Here is a 16,655-nt window from a genome sequence, read left to right as displayed (position 1 = left end):
ACTAGATCAAATAAAGACTTTATTCCAATGTTTTGCAGTCTATAACCTTTGCTATGGTTTCAGACGTTACTCCTTTAGTCTGTGGGTTACAGCAGCTTCTCTGACTGCTGAGACTCATGACTGTGGATATTTTGTCATTTTTTATCTTGAGAAACACTGATCTAAGTGATGAAAAATTAAACGACTGTAAAACTAATATGCATGATTATGAGACTTATCATATGTGTGTAATAAACTTTATCATTATCATTAAACCTACAAAAGTAAGTCAAGTGCAGTGACTGATTTTCTGTTTTTCTTTCGTTTTTTTTAAAGAAAAGTAGACTTTTTGACTCAGGGCTACATTTAAACTGCAGAAAGAGCAACTATCCTGTCGATCATCATTACGAGCCTATATAAGCAGCTTTATTGCACTGTCCCAGCATCAATACTTCAGGCATTTTCTGTCGTTCTCCCTCTAGGTAGTACCACAACGGAGGATTGAGCCTCCATTAAAGGCCTAGTTCACCCAAAAAAATCTATCATTAAAGCTGCTGTAGGGAACTTTTGTAAAAAAATATTTTTTACATATTTGTTAAACCTGTCATTATGTCCTGACAGTAGAATATGAGACAGATAATCTGTGAAAAAATCAAGCTCCTCTGGCTCCTCCCAGTGTCCTATTGCCATTTGCAGAAAGTCATCTGCTCCCGGTAAGAAATAACCAATCAGAGCTGAGGTCCGTAACTTCTGTAACTGTGTTCAAAATGTAGAAAAGTGTATATAATAAGCGATTACACCATGAATCCATTTTCCAAACCGTGTTTTTAGCTTGTCCTGAATCACTAGGGTGCACCTATAATAAGTGTTTATATTCGGACTATTTTAGATTGCTTCGGGGGTACCGCGGCGGAGTAACCCAGTACCTTTGTGATTCTTCATAGACATAAACAGAGAGAAGTAGTTCCGGCTACGATGTTCTTCCGCAAGACGCAAGCAGTTCTGTTTATTAACCGCTAGAACGTCAAAAGTTCCCTACCGCAGCTTTAATGACTCAACCTTGAGTTGTTCCAAACCCAAGACCTTTGTTCTTCTTCAGTACAAAAATGAAGATATTTCTGATGAAATCTGGGAGCTCTCTGACCCCTCCAAAAACAAGCAAGTGTCCTTAGAGGATCAGAAACATAGCAAGGATTGTTAAAATAATTAATGTGACATCAGGGACTCGACCGTAGTTTTATAAACCTACGAGACTACGTTTAGTGTGCAAAGAAAACAAAAATAACAACTTTATTCAACAATAAAATTCACCGTTTTGGAGTGTATCACATATGTATGCACAGATATGTTGTGAAATTAGCTCATATTTTCCAAAATGGTGCAACGGTGATGTGGAGAAATACAGATATTTCATATTATCTCGTATGAAAAGTATTTTTGTCTCTTTATAATGTTACGGTTGAAGCACTGATGGCAGATGAACTATTCTGGTGATATATTTTATATTTTTCTGGACCTTGACAGTGTAAGTTACAAGTTGGCAGTCTCCCGGTTTTCATCCAAAATATCTTAAATTGTGTTCTGAAGACGAACAAATCTTTTGTGGGTTTGGAACGAAATGGGGGTAAGTGATTAATGACTAAATGTTCATTTTTGGTGGAGTAGTATCCCTTTAAATGTGTCCCACTGGTTAATGAAACGTTCTTCACACTTACACCTCGTCCAAAAACTCCCACTTATGCTCTTTGCACTTTACCACTTGTCTAAAATGACGTATTTCCTGTATTTTGGGCCAAGTGTCAAAACCACAAGTGTGTAGAACTTCTCATTAACCGATGGATCACACCTATATTGTTATACTTAGCTTTATTTTAAGAGTTTGATTTTGATTTCCAACACTTTACATTTAACAATAAACTTCTAAATGTTCACGAGTGTCTATAACGGAAACCACAATTTATTCATTGTGAATGATAAAGAGCAGTTGCAAACAGTTACATATTTTCATCTTTGCACAAGTGAAATGTGCAACATACTACCAAAATATATGTAATATTTAATTATGCATTTTTTTTTTTACTTATTCTGGAATCTTGTGAGAACGTGATTTTTTTTCCAGAACATGAGGAGAGTGGATTTAGTGCGCGTTAATGCTGTGCTTTGGTGTTTTTAAGTCACGCACGCTTACGTCCTGTCGCGTGCAAACGCTCTCAAGAAGCCAGCACCATAAGTTTGAGTATTTTTAACAGTCATTCACGGTCTTCACGTCCACTTGAACACTTGGGCCAAATACAGGAAATGTGTCATGCATGCAAACGAGTGGTTAAGCGCGCAGACCGCGAGCGTGTGTTGAGACAGACTCGAAATGTTAAACACAAAGGCTCGCGCTAACAGGCCTCGAACGATACAAACTGAAAGTGATTATTAAAACCAAGAGCACAGGGACAGGTTTACATGAACCCCTCAGCTAAAGTCATGGTCATTCATTCATCTAAATCTCTACACATGTATTGGAATGCTCGTTTTAATTTATATTTCCTATCTGAACAACATTTGTAAGACTTTACAAATCTATTTTATTAATCTACCCATTTTTGTGAAATTATGTTATGAGTGGGTCATTTGTGGACACATTCATTTATAGATGTGCATGGTAAAAACTAGATTTTTTATGTTGATATGTGCGATTTTTTTAGTGTACTGTAGTGATATTAATTGATGGTCATTATTTCTTAATTCTAGTACTTGATCGGCTAAAAAAGTCTGAATGAGTTCAGAGTGCCTCCAACTAAACAGAATATAGACCTGTGTACTGTATTTCTACGAGACATCTGAAACCCTCTTCCCCCAAACCACAGTTTCCCCCTGATAAGCTGTGAAGTGTGAACTTTCTCTCAGTGTGCATGAAGATACTTCACACAGCCGGTAGAAAGAGCTGATGCTTTGCAGACACTTTATTACACAAATAACATCGTTACTGAAAATAGTTTTCTTGCAATAAAACCGTAGTATCACAACAAATATCAGACACATCGCACAGTAGCTTTGAAAATATAGTAGATACAGCCTTGTAATCATCTTTTTTTTTCTTTTCCTTTAAATCAGAAGCAAAAACCAACTCAAATCACAGGTGACAGTAGCAGCTCTTAAATATGTGGCACATCTGTAGTAATATATAGGTGCTGCAGAAGGCGAAATACATGAAGGCACAGACACAGAAATGTTATGACACAAAATGCCTGGATCAATTATATATTAATTGCACTGCTATAAATTACTGGAAGAGATTTGACTTGCTGTTCATCATTAAAACTAAATAAATAATCTAGCTTTACCCTCCTGTTAAAAATTAATCATCAAATGTCTTTATCCTAAAATTGACCAGTGCTCTGAATCTCCGCGTGGTCCCTTAAAAGCATCAATTAAAGTGGCAGTCGTAGGTTTTCACACCAGATAAATGTTTCAGCAGTCGATACAAACAAACACAGGGGATTAAAGTAGATCCCGACAGCACTAGCAGAAGGTGTGGGCTCTTTAGGACGAGGGTCTGGGGACAGGCGGAGCGGAGTACTCCTCGTTCTCAGAGTCGGTGCCGTCCTCCTCGTCTTTCTCCAGGTCACTTCCCTCGGTGCTGAGTCTGTCGAAGCCCTGCCGGGTGTAGCCTTTGTGGGAGGCAAAGAAATTCCCCAGGTTCAAGCTTCCTGCGGCTTTGCCTGAGTGTGAGGAAGAGACAGTCTTAGCATCTAATGCTAGGTGTGCACTACATGATATTCACTAGTTTCCTGGAGATAGCAGTGTATCGATGCATCAAAAATTAAATGTTAAAGATTACAAAGCTAGGATATGTTGAATGAAATGAAGTTGTTGCTTTGCCTGTTTAGGATGTGCCATTTAAAGCCGTGCTATTCTTTAGTTTTTTAACATGTTTTAAAAATCTGTCTGAGAGGTGATTAACTGGTTAACAGTTGAAAACATTCACTAGAAATGGAGAAAAGTAATCAAAATGTAAGCATTATTTTTAAAAAAGCGGTAACACTTTAGTATAGGGTCCATTTCACACTAATAAGTATTTGTTTATTAGCATGTCTATTATTAACATATTGGCTGTTTATAAGTGCTTATAAAGTACACATAATGCATGACATATATAAAGGCATTATGTTGTTCAGTTGCTTTGACACAATGTATTTTGTTTATAGCGCTATATAAATAAATAAATAAAGGTGACATCCATAATCCTACCCAATACCCTAAACTTAACAACTACCTTATAAACTATTAATAAGCAGCAAATAAGGAGTCAACTGAGGCAAAAGTCAATGGTTAGTTAATAGTGAGAATTGGACCCTAAAATAAAGTGTGACCAAAAAAGCCATTGAAATAGTTCCACTACATTTTAAACAGGGTAACTTGTAATCTATTAGATTTCCACACGAACCTTCCCAACACTGATTGTGGAATAAAAACTCCTTAAACTACTGCATTTGTCCTCACGTGTCGAGCGTGTTTGAGCTTCACCGTGTCTGATGTGCTTTCTGAATGTGTGTTTGTATGTGAATAAAAGCCTAATGATATCTGGTCATCATATAAAGTGTTTCTGTTTCTTCTGAAGACTTTGATTGAATAACTCTATTCATATGAAGTACTTTTACAATCTCTTCATGAGCTTTTAAACACAGAGAAATCGGTCACACTTTATTTTAAGGTCCAATTCTTGCCATTAACAAACCATTAACTACGACTTTTGTCTGAAGTAGTTAAGTTAGAGACATAAGAGATGTAGAATATGTGCTTTATAAACATCCAATATATTAATAACATGCATGCTAATAAGTAACTAGTTAATAGTGAGAATCGGTCCCTATGCTAAAGTGTTACCCAAAATGCTTATGGGTTTGAAATAACTTGACAATTGTAATTTTTGGGTAATTCATTTCTCTCTTTTCTATATAAAATACCACTGGAATCGCTCTCTTACCTCTGATTTTACCCAGGATTCCTCCTGCTGATCCTGAAGGCTCCAGCTTCACCTGACAATCATCTTAAAAAAGTAGAAATCCATCAAAAACAATCCCACACACAACAACACGTGGGAGAAAAGCATATTCCACCATTACCAGTGTACATGCGTCCCCTCCTCCAGCGGATACAGACACCGGCGGCGATGACGAGCACCAGTGGGACGAGCAGTAGTGTGGTGATGATGGCGGTCGACATGCCCTGAGCGCTCTGATTGGCTGCGGTCTCGCTGGTCTGCTTCTCCTCTGGAGCCGCTGGCTGCTGAAGCTGCTTCTGAGACGGCTCCTGTATCTCCTGCACAGCAGCTACTGGACGCTGAGCTGGGAGCTTGGCTATCGGCTTCAGATCGGCCTGCACAAACGTTTCCGTTTCTGAAAGACATCAGATGGGAAACAAATATTACTAATGGAAAACTGGCTGCTTTTGAGAGTTTGACCCATTTAGTCTTTCACAGAAGGACTTTCTATGATAATGTAATCAATTGTTGCAATAAAAGCATCACAGATACTCTGAGGTCCAACAAATCCTTCAACCATCCACCCCATTAACTATTCGTTTCAAGAGACCGTAAGGTTCACTTTGTTTCTTTACAGAATTGCCCAACAGTCACAATCAGACTGTGTTTGGAAGTCTTAAAAGAAAGGCAGCATTAAAAAGGAGCATTTAATTTAGATCGTCATGCACGTGAAAAGCAATTGACAAATGATTCACTAAAACTGATTTCACACAGACGATGCTCTGAATATGATGGATCTTGGCTTAAATATTGATTTTGTTTCCAGATCTCCACCTGCACCAAATGACAGCATCATTAAACAGCACTATTGTTTGTTCCTAAGTATCCCAATACTGTATTACTGACTGAGAAACAGTCTGAATCACAACATGTCTCCAGTTCAGACTCATAAAAATGATTCATGATTCAATGATTGATTGGGATCACGAGTTGTGAAATATTGGGACACGTCCTGCACTACTGTCCACTTGTGACTGGCCCAGTGAAGCATGAAAAATGAAGACGATTCAAACTATTTACCTTCGATTTCTTGGACCTCGATTCCTCCTTTTTTAACCGAGCGATGTTCTGCCTCTGAAATGAGAAGAAACCATCTTTAGCTTTCATTTGTGCTGTTAGAGCAGACAAAAACACAGGATAAAACTGCAGGCTCCCAATAACTTGGAGCACAGCATAAAATGTAAAAATGTTATTCATAATGAACTCAATATTTGAGTGTTTTCCATCAAAAGTTGGATTTTTTGGTAAATTTTTCTGGTTTGTCAGTTATTCCCCATGTAACTACCTGTGATAACTAACAGTGAGAACATGATTTCTTGCGATGTGTAGCAAAATGGTGATAACTTACTTGCAGACTGAACAAACTTGATGACAGAATCTGATGCTGCGTCTCCTACAAAGACGCTCCCGTCTGCTGTAACGACAATGTCGTGTGGTAATTTGAATTCCTGGAGGAGAAACAGAGGAGAAAAGCTTCAGATATTACTGTAGATCACCACAGGATAAGCCAACTCATAACAAGACGTGTTTTGGTCCTGTTTTAAGCACAATATGTTCTTCTGCCACCATACAGAATGTTTCTAATATGGTAAATCGCTGTGGCTTAAAGCATCTACTAGGTAAATGAATAAATCCGTCCTAAATGTGTGTTCAGCAGGAGTGTGTAAATGTGAGCTGTGACCAGCACCTGTGTGTCTGGACTGAAGGAATCCAGGATCTCTTTAGTTGAATAATTAATAACGAAGCCTTGAAGGGGGGCGACCTGCCCATCTGGAGGCACTCCGTTCACCGCATAGATGAGACCACCTATGTTCACATTATAAATCAAAGGTGAATTAGACAGAGCATGTTCAATGTTATATTTTGATAAATCGACAGTGATCTGCTCACGCATACCTTGGGCAGGCGAGTATGCGATGGCGAACACTTCTCCTCCAAACTGCTCTTTTTTGATTTCCTTCACAAACTCGCCGGTATCTGCCATGAAGCACTGAATGCGTCCGTGGTCTCGATCAGCCACACACAGCTCCCGTTTGTCCGGCAGGAAGGTCAGACTGTGAGGGATCAAGAAGGAGGCGCGCCGCTTCCTGTCCGAGGAGCCTGAGCCATCCGCAGAGAATGAGTATTAATCAAGAAATCACTGACAAAGAGAAGCATGCTTAAAGAGAAATTCAAGAACGGATGAGAAACTAGCAGGTGTTTCTCATGGCTGTATCAATCTCAACACGTTCTTGTGAACATGAAACCATTGGGAGATGGTAAGTGTACCTGCTCCCCAGTGTGAGATATATTTGCCCTCTGGTGAGAATTTGAGGATCCTGGAGTTGCAGTAGCCGTCTGAGACGTAGACGTTTCCAGTAACAGGGTCCACGGTCACATCTGTGGGCTGGCAGAAGTGTGTCTTGTCACTTCCTGGTTCAAAGGCTTCTCCCAAGACCAGAAGCGGGCGATCTTTACCATCGCTGCTCAGTTTGAACACCTATATATCGAGGAAAAAGGTGCTTGAGTTGCATAGTTATGCCATATACATTATACAATGTTTTTATACAGATAAATTATTTTAGCTTGACCACTATGGTGTTCATTTTAATTGCATCGTTTACTTTTCCAATGATAGTTCTTATTTTTTCTGGACCTCTAAAAAAAAAATCATGATTTGATAGACATTAATACATGCATTCCCTGGCACCCATCCAGGACTGTCCTGAACTTAGCCAATGTAACCCTCCCGGATGAACCTGGTTTCTCCAAAGAAACACTTTTACATTAATTTTCTTGTTTCTTGAGTTCATTTGAGCGTCTTTACCTGATGAAGTGCTACATCCGTCAGCCAGTAATTGTCGTCCTTGTCAGTAGTTATCCCATGCGGCATATAAAACCTGTTCAAACAACCATTTCATTGATGCATCAAAGATAGGAAACACAGTGAAGTATAATGTCGTCTACTCTGCATGTGAAAACACAATCGGTCTACAGTGCAAATACAGCTGCATTGTGCGACTAGCATGAATTGCAGACATGGTGCAATAACAGAATCTCATAGACTTACATATTTCTTCCTGAAGCTTTGAGCACTTTTCCTTTGACTGGATCCACCACCATGATTGTGGACTGCTGGATCGGACCCAGATCCTTCTGCTGGTAGATGCCATTGAAATCGAAGGAGCTGAAAGGGAAAACAACTTGATCATATCATCATCATCAAGCAGCATTCACCCTTTTAGAAGAATAGTTAACCCCAAAAACCTGTGATAATTTCCTTTTCCTCAAACTGTTCCTCATATTTGAGGTGCTCTTTATACTGTATGTGTGTTTATATGTGAAATGAAATCTTCTCAACATACAGAGCAATCTCATCAGACTATTTGGATTAAACCGCTTGATTATATTTACAATGGCTTTTTAAAGCTTGAACATTTTTGCATGCAACGGACTGAAAAAATGAATGATAATATTATGAAACGTTAAAAATATCTTCAACAGTGCTCCAAAGATGAACAAAATTCCCATGGGTTTGAATGACAGGCGGCAAATGATGACAGTTTTCATTTTGGGTGAATTATTCTTTTAAGCTATAGTTCACGATGTTTAAATTACCTTTCATCACACAGTACAGTAAGTGTTTTCACGATACCAAAATTATTGTTTCGATACCGATACCTAGTCAAGAATTGCGATTTCGATACTTTTTCGATACTTTTCCTGAAAAGGGAAAATACACTCTCAAATATCATTGCTGTGCTTTATTTAAAAACCGGGACAACATTCTAATCATATAACACACAAAAAAATGAACATATGAACAGTAGATATATTAAACATTAGAACAAAATATGAAATATCAAAGTATAAAAAATAAATTAGAGCAATGACATTCAAGGTAAAGAAAGAATCAATTTAGCAGCATTATCTCAGTTATCATTAGAAACATAAGAGTAATAAATTTATCTTGTCTCTGTACTTTGAATAAAAATATGAACAGAAATAATATTAAACAATTTTTCTGAAAAAAAAAAGCAAATAAAATTTAGCAGCAATATTTCAGATATTGTAACTTATTCTGTCAGTTGTGCAACCTTTTCTTTCAGAGGAGAAAACTCAGTCAGTGAGCTTTATTGAGCGTCATCTTTTTCTACCAGTCGTGGACCGGCGGCCACAGTATCACTAGTACTCGCACATGCAGCCTAGTGATGCGCGGGTCGGGTTTTTTTCCAACCCACGGGTCGCGACTCCTGCTTTTATGAAATTATTTGGCCCGCCCCAGCCCGCAAATAAAGTAAAATTTATTTTCTAATTTCTCTCTCGTTCACTGAAGTTCCTCCCGCCATTAGCAGCGCATGCACAGCTCGTGAACAGCTCTGTGAACGGTTTCATCTTTCATCCTGTACTCAAAATTGTGACGGAGCATGTGATTTGTTGAATGTAGTGAACGAAAGCTTCACTGAACGAGATCGAGAGATCTTCTCATTCATGAAGAGTTCAATGAACTGATACATCTCGTTTATGAACTAAATGAATGAGTATACAGGCCAGGGTTATTAGTGAGCCAAGCATGTAAATCTCGTTTACAGATCAGTTTAGTAAAGCCACAAATGCAGCATCTCGCTGTAGTGATTTTCTGCTTGCGTGTGGAGAAAAAACAGACGTCCATAGGAAGGCACTGGAAGCGTGCGTTGCACACACCAACATGAAATACTTCTATTACAAATCTGGAACACAGTCATTCTTTGAAGTATCGATACTAATAAATTTAGGAATTGTGATGTTTTTAATTTCCGAGAATTGCGATACTTTTGAATTATTGGTGCACCGTGCAACACTACATTGTTAACAGTCAGACAATGACAACTTCATGAACATCAGCTCATCACTTCACACTTTATCACTCACAAACAATGTTTCTGTTTCTCTGAGCTTCTAGTTAAGAATTATTTAATGTGTGGAGTGGGTTTATATTCCATATCATACTTCATTCCCCATGTGTGATCTCCTCTGTGGAAGATGATCAGGTCACCGTCAGAGTTGAGAGCCAAACCAGACACCTGTCCCAGCTTCAGATCTGCCTCGGGCCAGTCTGACACCTCCACCAGATGAGCACCTGCATACACACGCACACACACATGTTTGTTTTTGTGAAAAGTGTGTTCATCCCATAGGTGTAATGGTTTTTATACTGTACAAACTGTATATTCTATGGCCCTACACCAACCCTACACCTAACCCTAACCCTCACAGGGTGCATTTTTACTTTCTCAAAAAAAACCTCATTCTGTATGATTTATAAGCGTTTTGAAAAATGGGGACATGGGTTATGTCCTCATAAGACACCCTCTCCTTGTAATACCTGTGTTATACCCATGTCATTATACAGAGTTGTGTCCTGATATGAAACAAAAACAAGAGCACACACACACACACACACACACCAAATACAGTGACACAAGTCAATCTCTACTCAATTTTTGTATGCACAGGGCTGGGAAGTAGAGCCCGACCGATATATCGGCCAGTCGATATTATCGGCCGATATGAGCTTATTGCATTTAAATCGGCATCGGCATTTATAACGGCCGATGAAACATGAGTAACAGAGTTTCATGCTTCACTCATGTTATGAGTGTTGCATAGTTTGCCCACCAGAGGGAGCTCCGCAGTTGCAGAGAGTCTGCAACTCCATTATAGAAGAAAGCGATCAGCCAAGCCACAGAGATGTACTGTTTTGATGGTAAGTCTGTCGTTCGTCATGAGAGATGATTTAGTTCATACACTGTATATAAAAACGGTGTGGTAGTTCTAGCTAACGGTTCTATCATTATCACTTTTAAATACTCTGTAACATCACTTACAGCCGCTAATGCATTGCTATATTAGATTAGACACAAAGCTAATACCATGTTTAACAGTGGAAGAGCGCTAACGTTAATAAGAGGTCAAACTATAACTTTAGCTTTTATCTTATTCTAAATATATCTGCAGTGTTTCCCACATAATGATCGCGTAAGGGGCCGTTCACATATCGCGCCTAAAAACGCGTGGAAAACACTAGGCGCGCCGCTTTTTCCTTCTCCAAAGCGCTCGGGCAGAAGCGCTCCTGAGGCGTCTGCCTTTGCTAAGCAACAATGACGTGCTCTCTCCATGAAGACGGGGAAATTTCAGCAAAGGATAAATGGATTTGCAGCACTAAAAATCGCTCGCAGTAGCTCTGCTACTAAATTTATTTCAAAATGGCAATCCATATACAACTATGATCAGCTGTTCCTTCATCTTGGCTGAGCTTTCAACGTTGTTACGGGAAAGGATGACGCTGATTGGTTAGTTCTTGTCACATGACCCGCGGTGCGCTTGCAGCATTCTGAAAAGTTGAGATGTTTTTAACTCGATGCGATGCGGACGCGCCTGGAAAAAACGGGCGCGTCGCACCGCGTGCGCGTCGCTTCCCTGCACAAAGAGAAGAGGAGAAGATATACGGGTCCGTTGTGAGTGTGTCTGTGAGAGCAAATATATTGTAGTTACAGTAACTACAGTAGGTGCTTCAGAAATGATTAAACCAGAGGGGACATGTAAATAAATATGAGTTGAACACGCGATTTTTTCTTTTTTTTTTCTTTTTCACAGATAGTTTCAAAGCAGCTTTACTGACATAACAGGAAAATATTGTAATGATATGGTTAAATATAAGTAGGTAATATGTCATACCTGTATATATATATATATATATATATATATATATATATATATATATATATATATATATATATATATATATATATTTCTCATTTTTGCCTATGTAGGAGATCCCTGTCTATTATAATTCTAATTCTAATGATGACATGAGTAATTATACATGGTGATATTATTAATACACATGCTTATTCTTTCTCTGTCTCTTTCTGCCCTACAGATACCTGAAAAAGGTGAATGCTGTAGCAGCAAAGTGTGGGACTACTTCTGCAAATACTTTTAACTTTAGTATTATAATTTATTTACAGTACACACACAGACTGTTAAAACCAGCTTCAACTGGAAGAAAGTAAAAGTGTTAAATGTTTAAAACCAGACTGTTTTTTGATCATTAAAAATATATATACTTTTGATGTGCAATTGTTTAGTCATTGAGACTGTAATCGAAGGCTTTTTTTAAACATAAATCCCTTCTGGAAAATGGTTTATACAGCCCACATACATAGAACAGGCAGATATTTTGCTATTGAATGTTGTGTAAGTGCAGTTTATAGGAAATGGGTCTAATATCCAGTTTATTTTCAAAATCAAAATATCGGCTTATAAATCGGCCCCCAAAAATCCATATCGGTCGGGCTTTACTGGGAAGGTTACTTTAAAAATGTATTTCACTACAGATTACAAAATGCAAACTTTAAAAAGTAATCAGTAATGTATTTCATTAGATTACTCAGGTTTAGTAACTTTATCTAAATACTTTAGAATACTTAAGCTATGAAACACACAAAGGAACAAATTAACTGGATGTCTTGTTTTTATGCTTTCCAACTCTAAATAAAAGTGATTAGATTTGTTTTCTTTGCATTTTATTTTTAACAAGTTTTCCACAGAATTTATATGAGCAACACATTTTTTTATGTCATTTAAATCTTCCAATCAATAGAAATTTGATTTGAATACACTGAATTCATTGCTGTTTCATGCTGCATACCAAGCTTCAAGACGAATCCAGAAACACCAAACCAGTAGTGTTGCCAGAATTGTATTTTTTGGGTGGGCCTGGGTAAAAGTGCGCAGGCACTAGGGTAGTAAATATTTGTTTTAAATCAGGAAGGCGAGCCAATGGATATCACACAAGCAACGTGCAAACTTTGCACAAGAATAATGCGGTGAACCTCTTAATCTCAGTCGATTCACTAGAAAGTGAAAGTAAAAACTGACGGTGCTTTCTGCATCTGACACTGCATTAAAAGCACACAGAGACGACGAAAGACAAATCTACTTCATATGCTGATAATGGTATATACAGTAGCTAAATGTTTTAATTTACTTCCTCAATATATTCATCTTGTGGCCGATCATATAGGCTAGTGCAATATAAATAAATAAATAAATAAATAAATAGAAATATAGGCCTATAATCAATAAACCTGTTTTGAAAGACATTTGAAGAGCTTGCTTAATCTGTACCTCGCAGAGTCAGTTTTGCGCTGATGCACTGTGAAATAATTGTTGGGCAAAACAATTTCAATATTAATTTAAGAATAGAAGTAACTTAATAATATGAACAGGCTGCTGCATGCATTTTTTTTTTTTTTTTTTTTTTTTCAACGGAGAATCAGTTGCCGGATTGGTTAAAATCCCATCACTTTGGTAATCTAAAATACTTTTTGGCTGCAACTGTAATCTGATTACCCCTTATTTAAAATGTAATTATAACGAAATACAGTTACTTTTATTTTACTGTATTTTAAATACATAACGCCGTTACATGTATTTCATTACTCCCCAGCCCTGTGTACGTGAACACTATATGAGCTGAACTCTAATGGGAAATGAGGAATAAACACCTTTGATTTTTGTTGTTTTTGTATTAAGATAATTATTAAAAAAATCTGCAACTAAAAGATGTTTTGTAATTTAGAACTAAACAAAACATTAAACGTACAGTTTTAGCCACACACTTAGACAACAAATGAGTTAAATCGAGCTGTTCAGGGATTGGGATCTGGTTTAGGATAAGTTTCAAATGACAGCACAAGTGCACTGATGAATGACACTCTTTCATTATAATAGCTCCCAAAGCATCAAGTCAAAGACACACTGGACACGTACCAAAATAAAACAGATTCAAGAAATGCATATGACTTATGAATGATTAATTATATATTAATTCTGCACATTCACTAATAAAACTTAACACACAAAACACATGCATATTAAATTAAACACGTTTGCATTGCGTATATTTCCCACCGCTCTATGACCAACAACAATAGAAACAGTAAATTAAAAAGAAAAATTACATTGTCCTAAGTATTCATGTCATAACACTTTACAATTTAGATAAGGTGCATCCCTCTCTATTGATTCTGCCGACTCGAGTCCATCTGTGGTACATTTAACTGTTGTCTAATAGCTGAAAAGGCAGACATACAAAAACAAAGTGTGCTTCTCAAAGCTGCATGCTAGTAAAGCTGTGTCCTTCCCAGATCAGTTCTTCTGAGGCCTCCAGGCCACACTTCTTCTCAGCATTAAATGCTAGAATGAGACGCTCTAATAAGTCCACTTGTTACATGTTAAAAATATCCACCTCTAAAGTGAAAACACTAGGGCTACCCACGACTGGGGTTGGGAACCGAAAACTGTTCTGTTTTTTTAAAGAACCAGAACCGTGAGTAATTTCTAAGTTTTGGTTTCTAAAACAGTCCTGGTGCGACACGTGACCAAGCGCTGTGAGCAGCCTTGAGCCAGTTTTCTGATGATTCTGCATTTCCCAGAAAGGATGTCATGAACCCGAATAACAGAAACACCACCCTGGCTCTTTAACTACAGAACACATTGTTTCCAATGTGGAAACAATTTCTGATAACTGTGCACTTCGTTTTGTCTGACTGTGCGTGTAACATCAGCGCGCAGCACCTGCGACACTATATTACATTATACCTGTCCCATACTGTCATTAATATACATACTGACTTCAACTTGGACCACTAAATAAATAGACTGCTATTGTTATACAAGTATGAGGGATAGATATTTAGATAAACAAATTGAAAATATTAATTTTCATGCATTTTAAACTTTTATAAATGTGGAAACCACTGATTGCATCACACCATCTCCTGACTGCATTATTATTTGTAAAATAGGGGCCTTATGGAGAGTGTGTATACATGGTTATAAGTATAACAGTTTATAGTCCATTAATTTAGGGAAATGAATAAGTGTCTCAGCCCATAAGTCCCTATTTGGCTAAACAGCTTGTTCCTGCTTGAAAAGCAAAATGCTATCTAAACTTTATATCAGTTTTTCTCTAAATATACATTGCTGACTCCATTGACTTCAAACATCTATATGACCAAAAGTGAAGGAGTATTTTAAGAGCAAGTGAGTGCTCCAGCGCCTCCATCTGTCCTGTTCAGCTTACACACTCCACACAGACACTTGAACAGTGCACATTTCTCTAGGTTAACATTAGATTGAGCGGCCATGGAAAGTTGCTGCTACTAACCTATTTCAGATGATAAGCCATAAATGATATGCAAGCGTTTGGATGTTCTGCCCATCGATGTACAGGATTACCACACAGACCAGATCAGATCACAGACTGCGTGACCTCACCACCTCCTTTGGATTATTTTTTTTTTTCTGTGACTTATACAATTGTGATCGACTAAAGGTGAGTCGACTATTAAGGGACAGCCTTAGAAAATACTAGAAAAATATATCGTGGCAAAAACCATGTGTGGTCTAAACACAAGAAAAAACAATCTCTGAAAAAAATTTTTTCTGGCATTTCATCAAGTACTAGAGGGAGGCAAAGTGCTGCCTCATTTTTCTTTTTCGTGAATTGGAATATGTACAAAGGATTGTGGGTGTTTCAAGGACGGAAGGTTTTAAAATATGCTTTTAAACTATGCCAAGTGAAGGATGTGAAACAAAGGCTGCCTTCCAAGGACCCTTCAAACTGAGACGGCCTTCGACGTGCATGTTGATGTGACTGCCAAGATATGCAGCGTTACTTAGGATGAAGCCTTCTGACTGAGTCGTGCGGTCACAGGAACTGCCTGTAGACCTCAGAGACAGACTGTGTTGCAGCACAAGTTTGTGAAAATCTACAAAACTCTGCTGCAGTGGCCCCCATAAATCTTAAATGGAGTAAATTGATGCAACCAAACTGTCCGTCTGGCCAAACGGAGCAGCTGGTAAGAAAACCTTGGTTGAGCTCCGAAGATCATGTGTGGAAATGGGAGAAATTTACGGAACGACAACACTGCACAGATCTGGGCTTTATAGCAGAGACGACAGACACCAACGGATGGAGCTAGATGTTCACTATCCAACAGGACAATGGCCCTAAACACACCCCCCAGATGATGAAAGAGTATCTACAACTCAGAATCCCAGTGTCCCAGTCAGAGCCTGGACATTAACCCAATAAAAACTTGAACATGCCTGCCCACTGTCCACTGATGATCAAATCCAGGGGTGCAAAGCTTGTCACATCATACCAAAAAAGACTTGAAGCCATAATTGATGAGAAAGTAGAGTTAAGGAGTTTGAATACTTGCAAGTTGCAACATGACAATGTGAAAGATGAAGCGTCTGAATATTTTCTGAATGAACTCTATACACTTGTTGTGTACTTTCTCTTCAAATCCAACAAAAATAACTCATCTTGCTCGCAGGGGTGATCTTTTTTACCAACACGATGAAAGCTTTTGATGCATCTTGAAATCTATTCTATAGGAAATTCTCATGTTCCATATGAGAGAATTATTAAAACCACATGCTATGATATTACACGCTAAGCACTCTCTGCAACCAAAGATATAAATGACAGCAATGAGATGAGTGGAAACAGGCTTCAAATGGAAGACAAATGGATATGTGGGAGACAAGCTCATGTCTCATTTGACACTGTGGCTTATGTGTTGAAAGCTCAACATCCAGACAG

General features: G+C 38.1%; 1 protein-coding gene across 4 annotated transcripts in view; it reads right to left on the bottom strand.

Annotated features, from left to right (window-relative positions):
- Nucleotides 1-2,906: 2,906 nt before the first annotated feature.
- The window catches only part of pam (peptidylglycine alpha-amidating monooxygenase), a 42,425-nt gene continuing 28,676 nt past the window's right edge, over nt 2,907-16,655 (bottom strand). For all 4 annotated transcript variants that reach the window (XM_026273177.1, XM_026273180.1, XM_026273178.1 and 1 more), the window contains 11 exons: nt 9,983-10,112; nt 8,064-8,180; nt 7,821-7,893; nt 7,283-7,493; nt 6,911-7,114; nt 6,702-6,820; nt 6,363-6,462; nt 6,035-6,088; nt 5,097-5,369; nt 4,958-5,020; nt 2,907-3,692 (listed from right to left, as the gene is read on the bottom strand). In XM_026273177.1, the coding sequence (XP_026128962.1) occupies nt 3,514-3,692; nt 4,958-5,020; nt 5,097-5,369; nt 6,035-6,088; nt 6,363-6,462; nt 6,702-6,820; nt 6,911-7,114; nt 7,283-7,493; nt 7,821-7,893; nt 8,064-8,180; nt 9,983-10,112 (1,523 nt within the window). In that variant the 3' untranslated portion in view covers nt 2,907-3,513. The remainder of the gene's footprint in view (nt 3,693-4,957; nt 5,021-5,096; nt 5,370-6,034; nt 6,089-6,362; nt 6,463-6,701; nt 6,821-6,910; nt 7,115-7,282; nt 7,494-7,820; nt 7,894-8,063; nt 8,181-9,982; nt 10,113-16,655) is intronic.

This window comes from Carassius auratus, chromosome 10 (genome assembly GCF_003368295.1).
Source record: "Carassius auratus strain Wakin chromosome 10, ASM336829v1, whole genome shotgun sequence".
NCBI lineage: Eukaryota > Metazoa > Chordata > Actinopteri > Cypriniformes > Cyprinidae > Carassius > Carassius auratus.
Note: the sequence above shows the minus strand (reverse complement) of the source record. Positions and strands in the feature narration are given on the sequence as shown.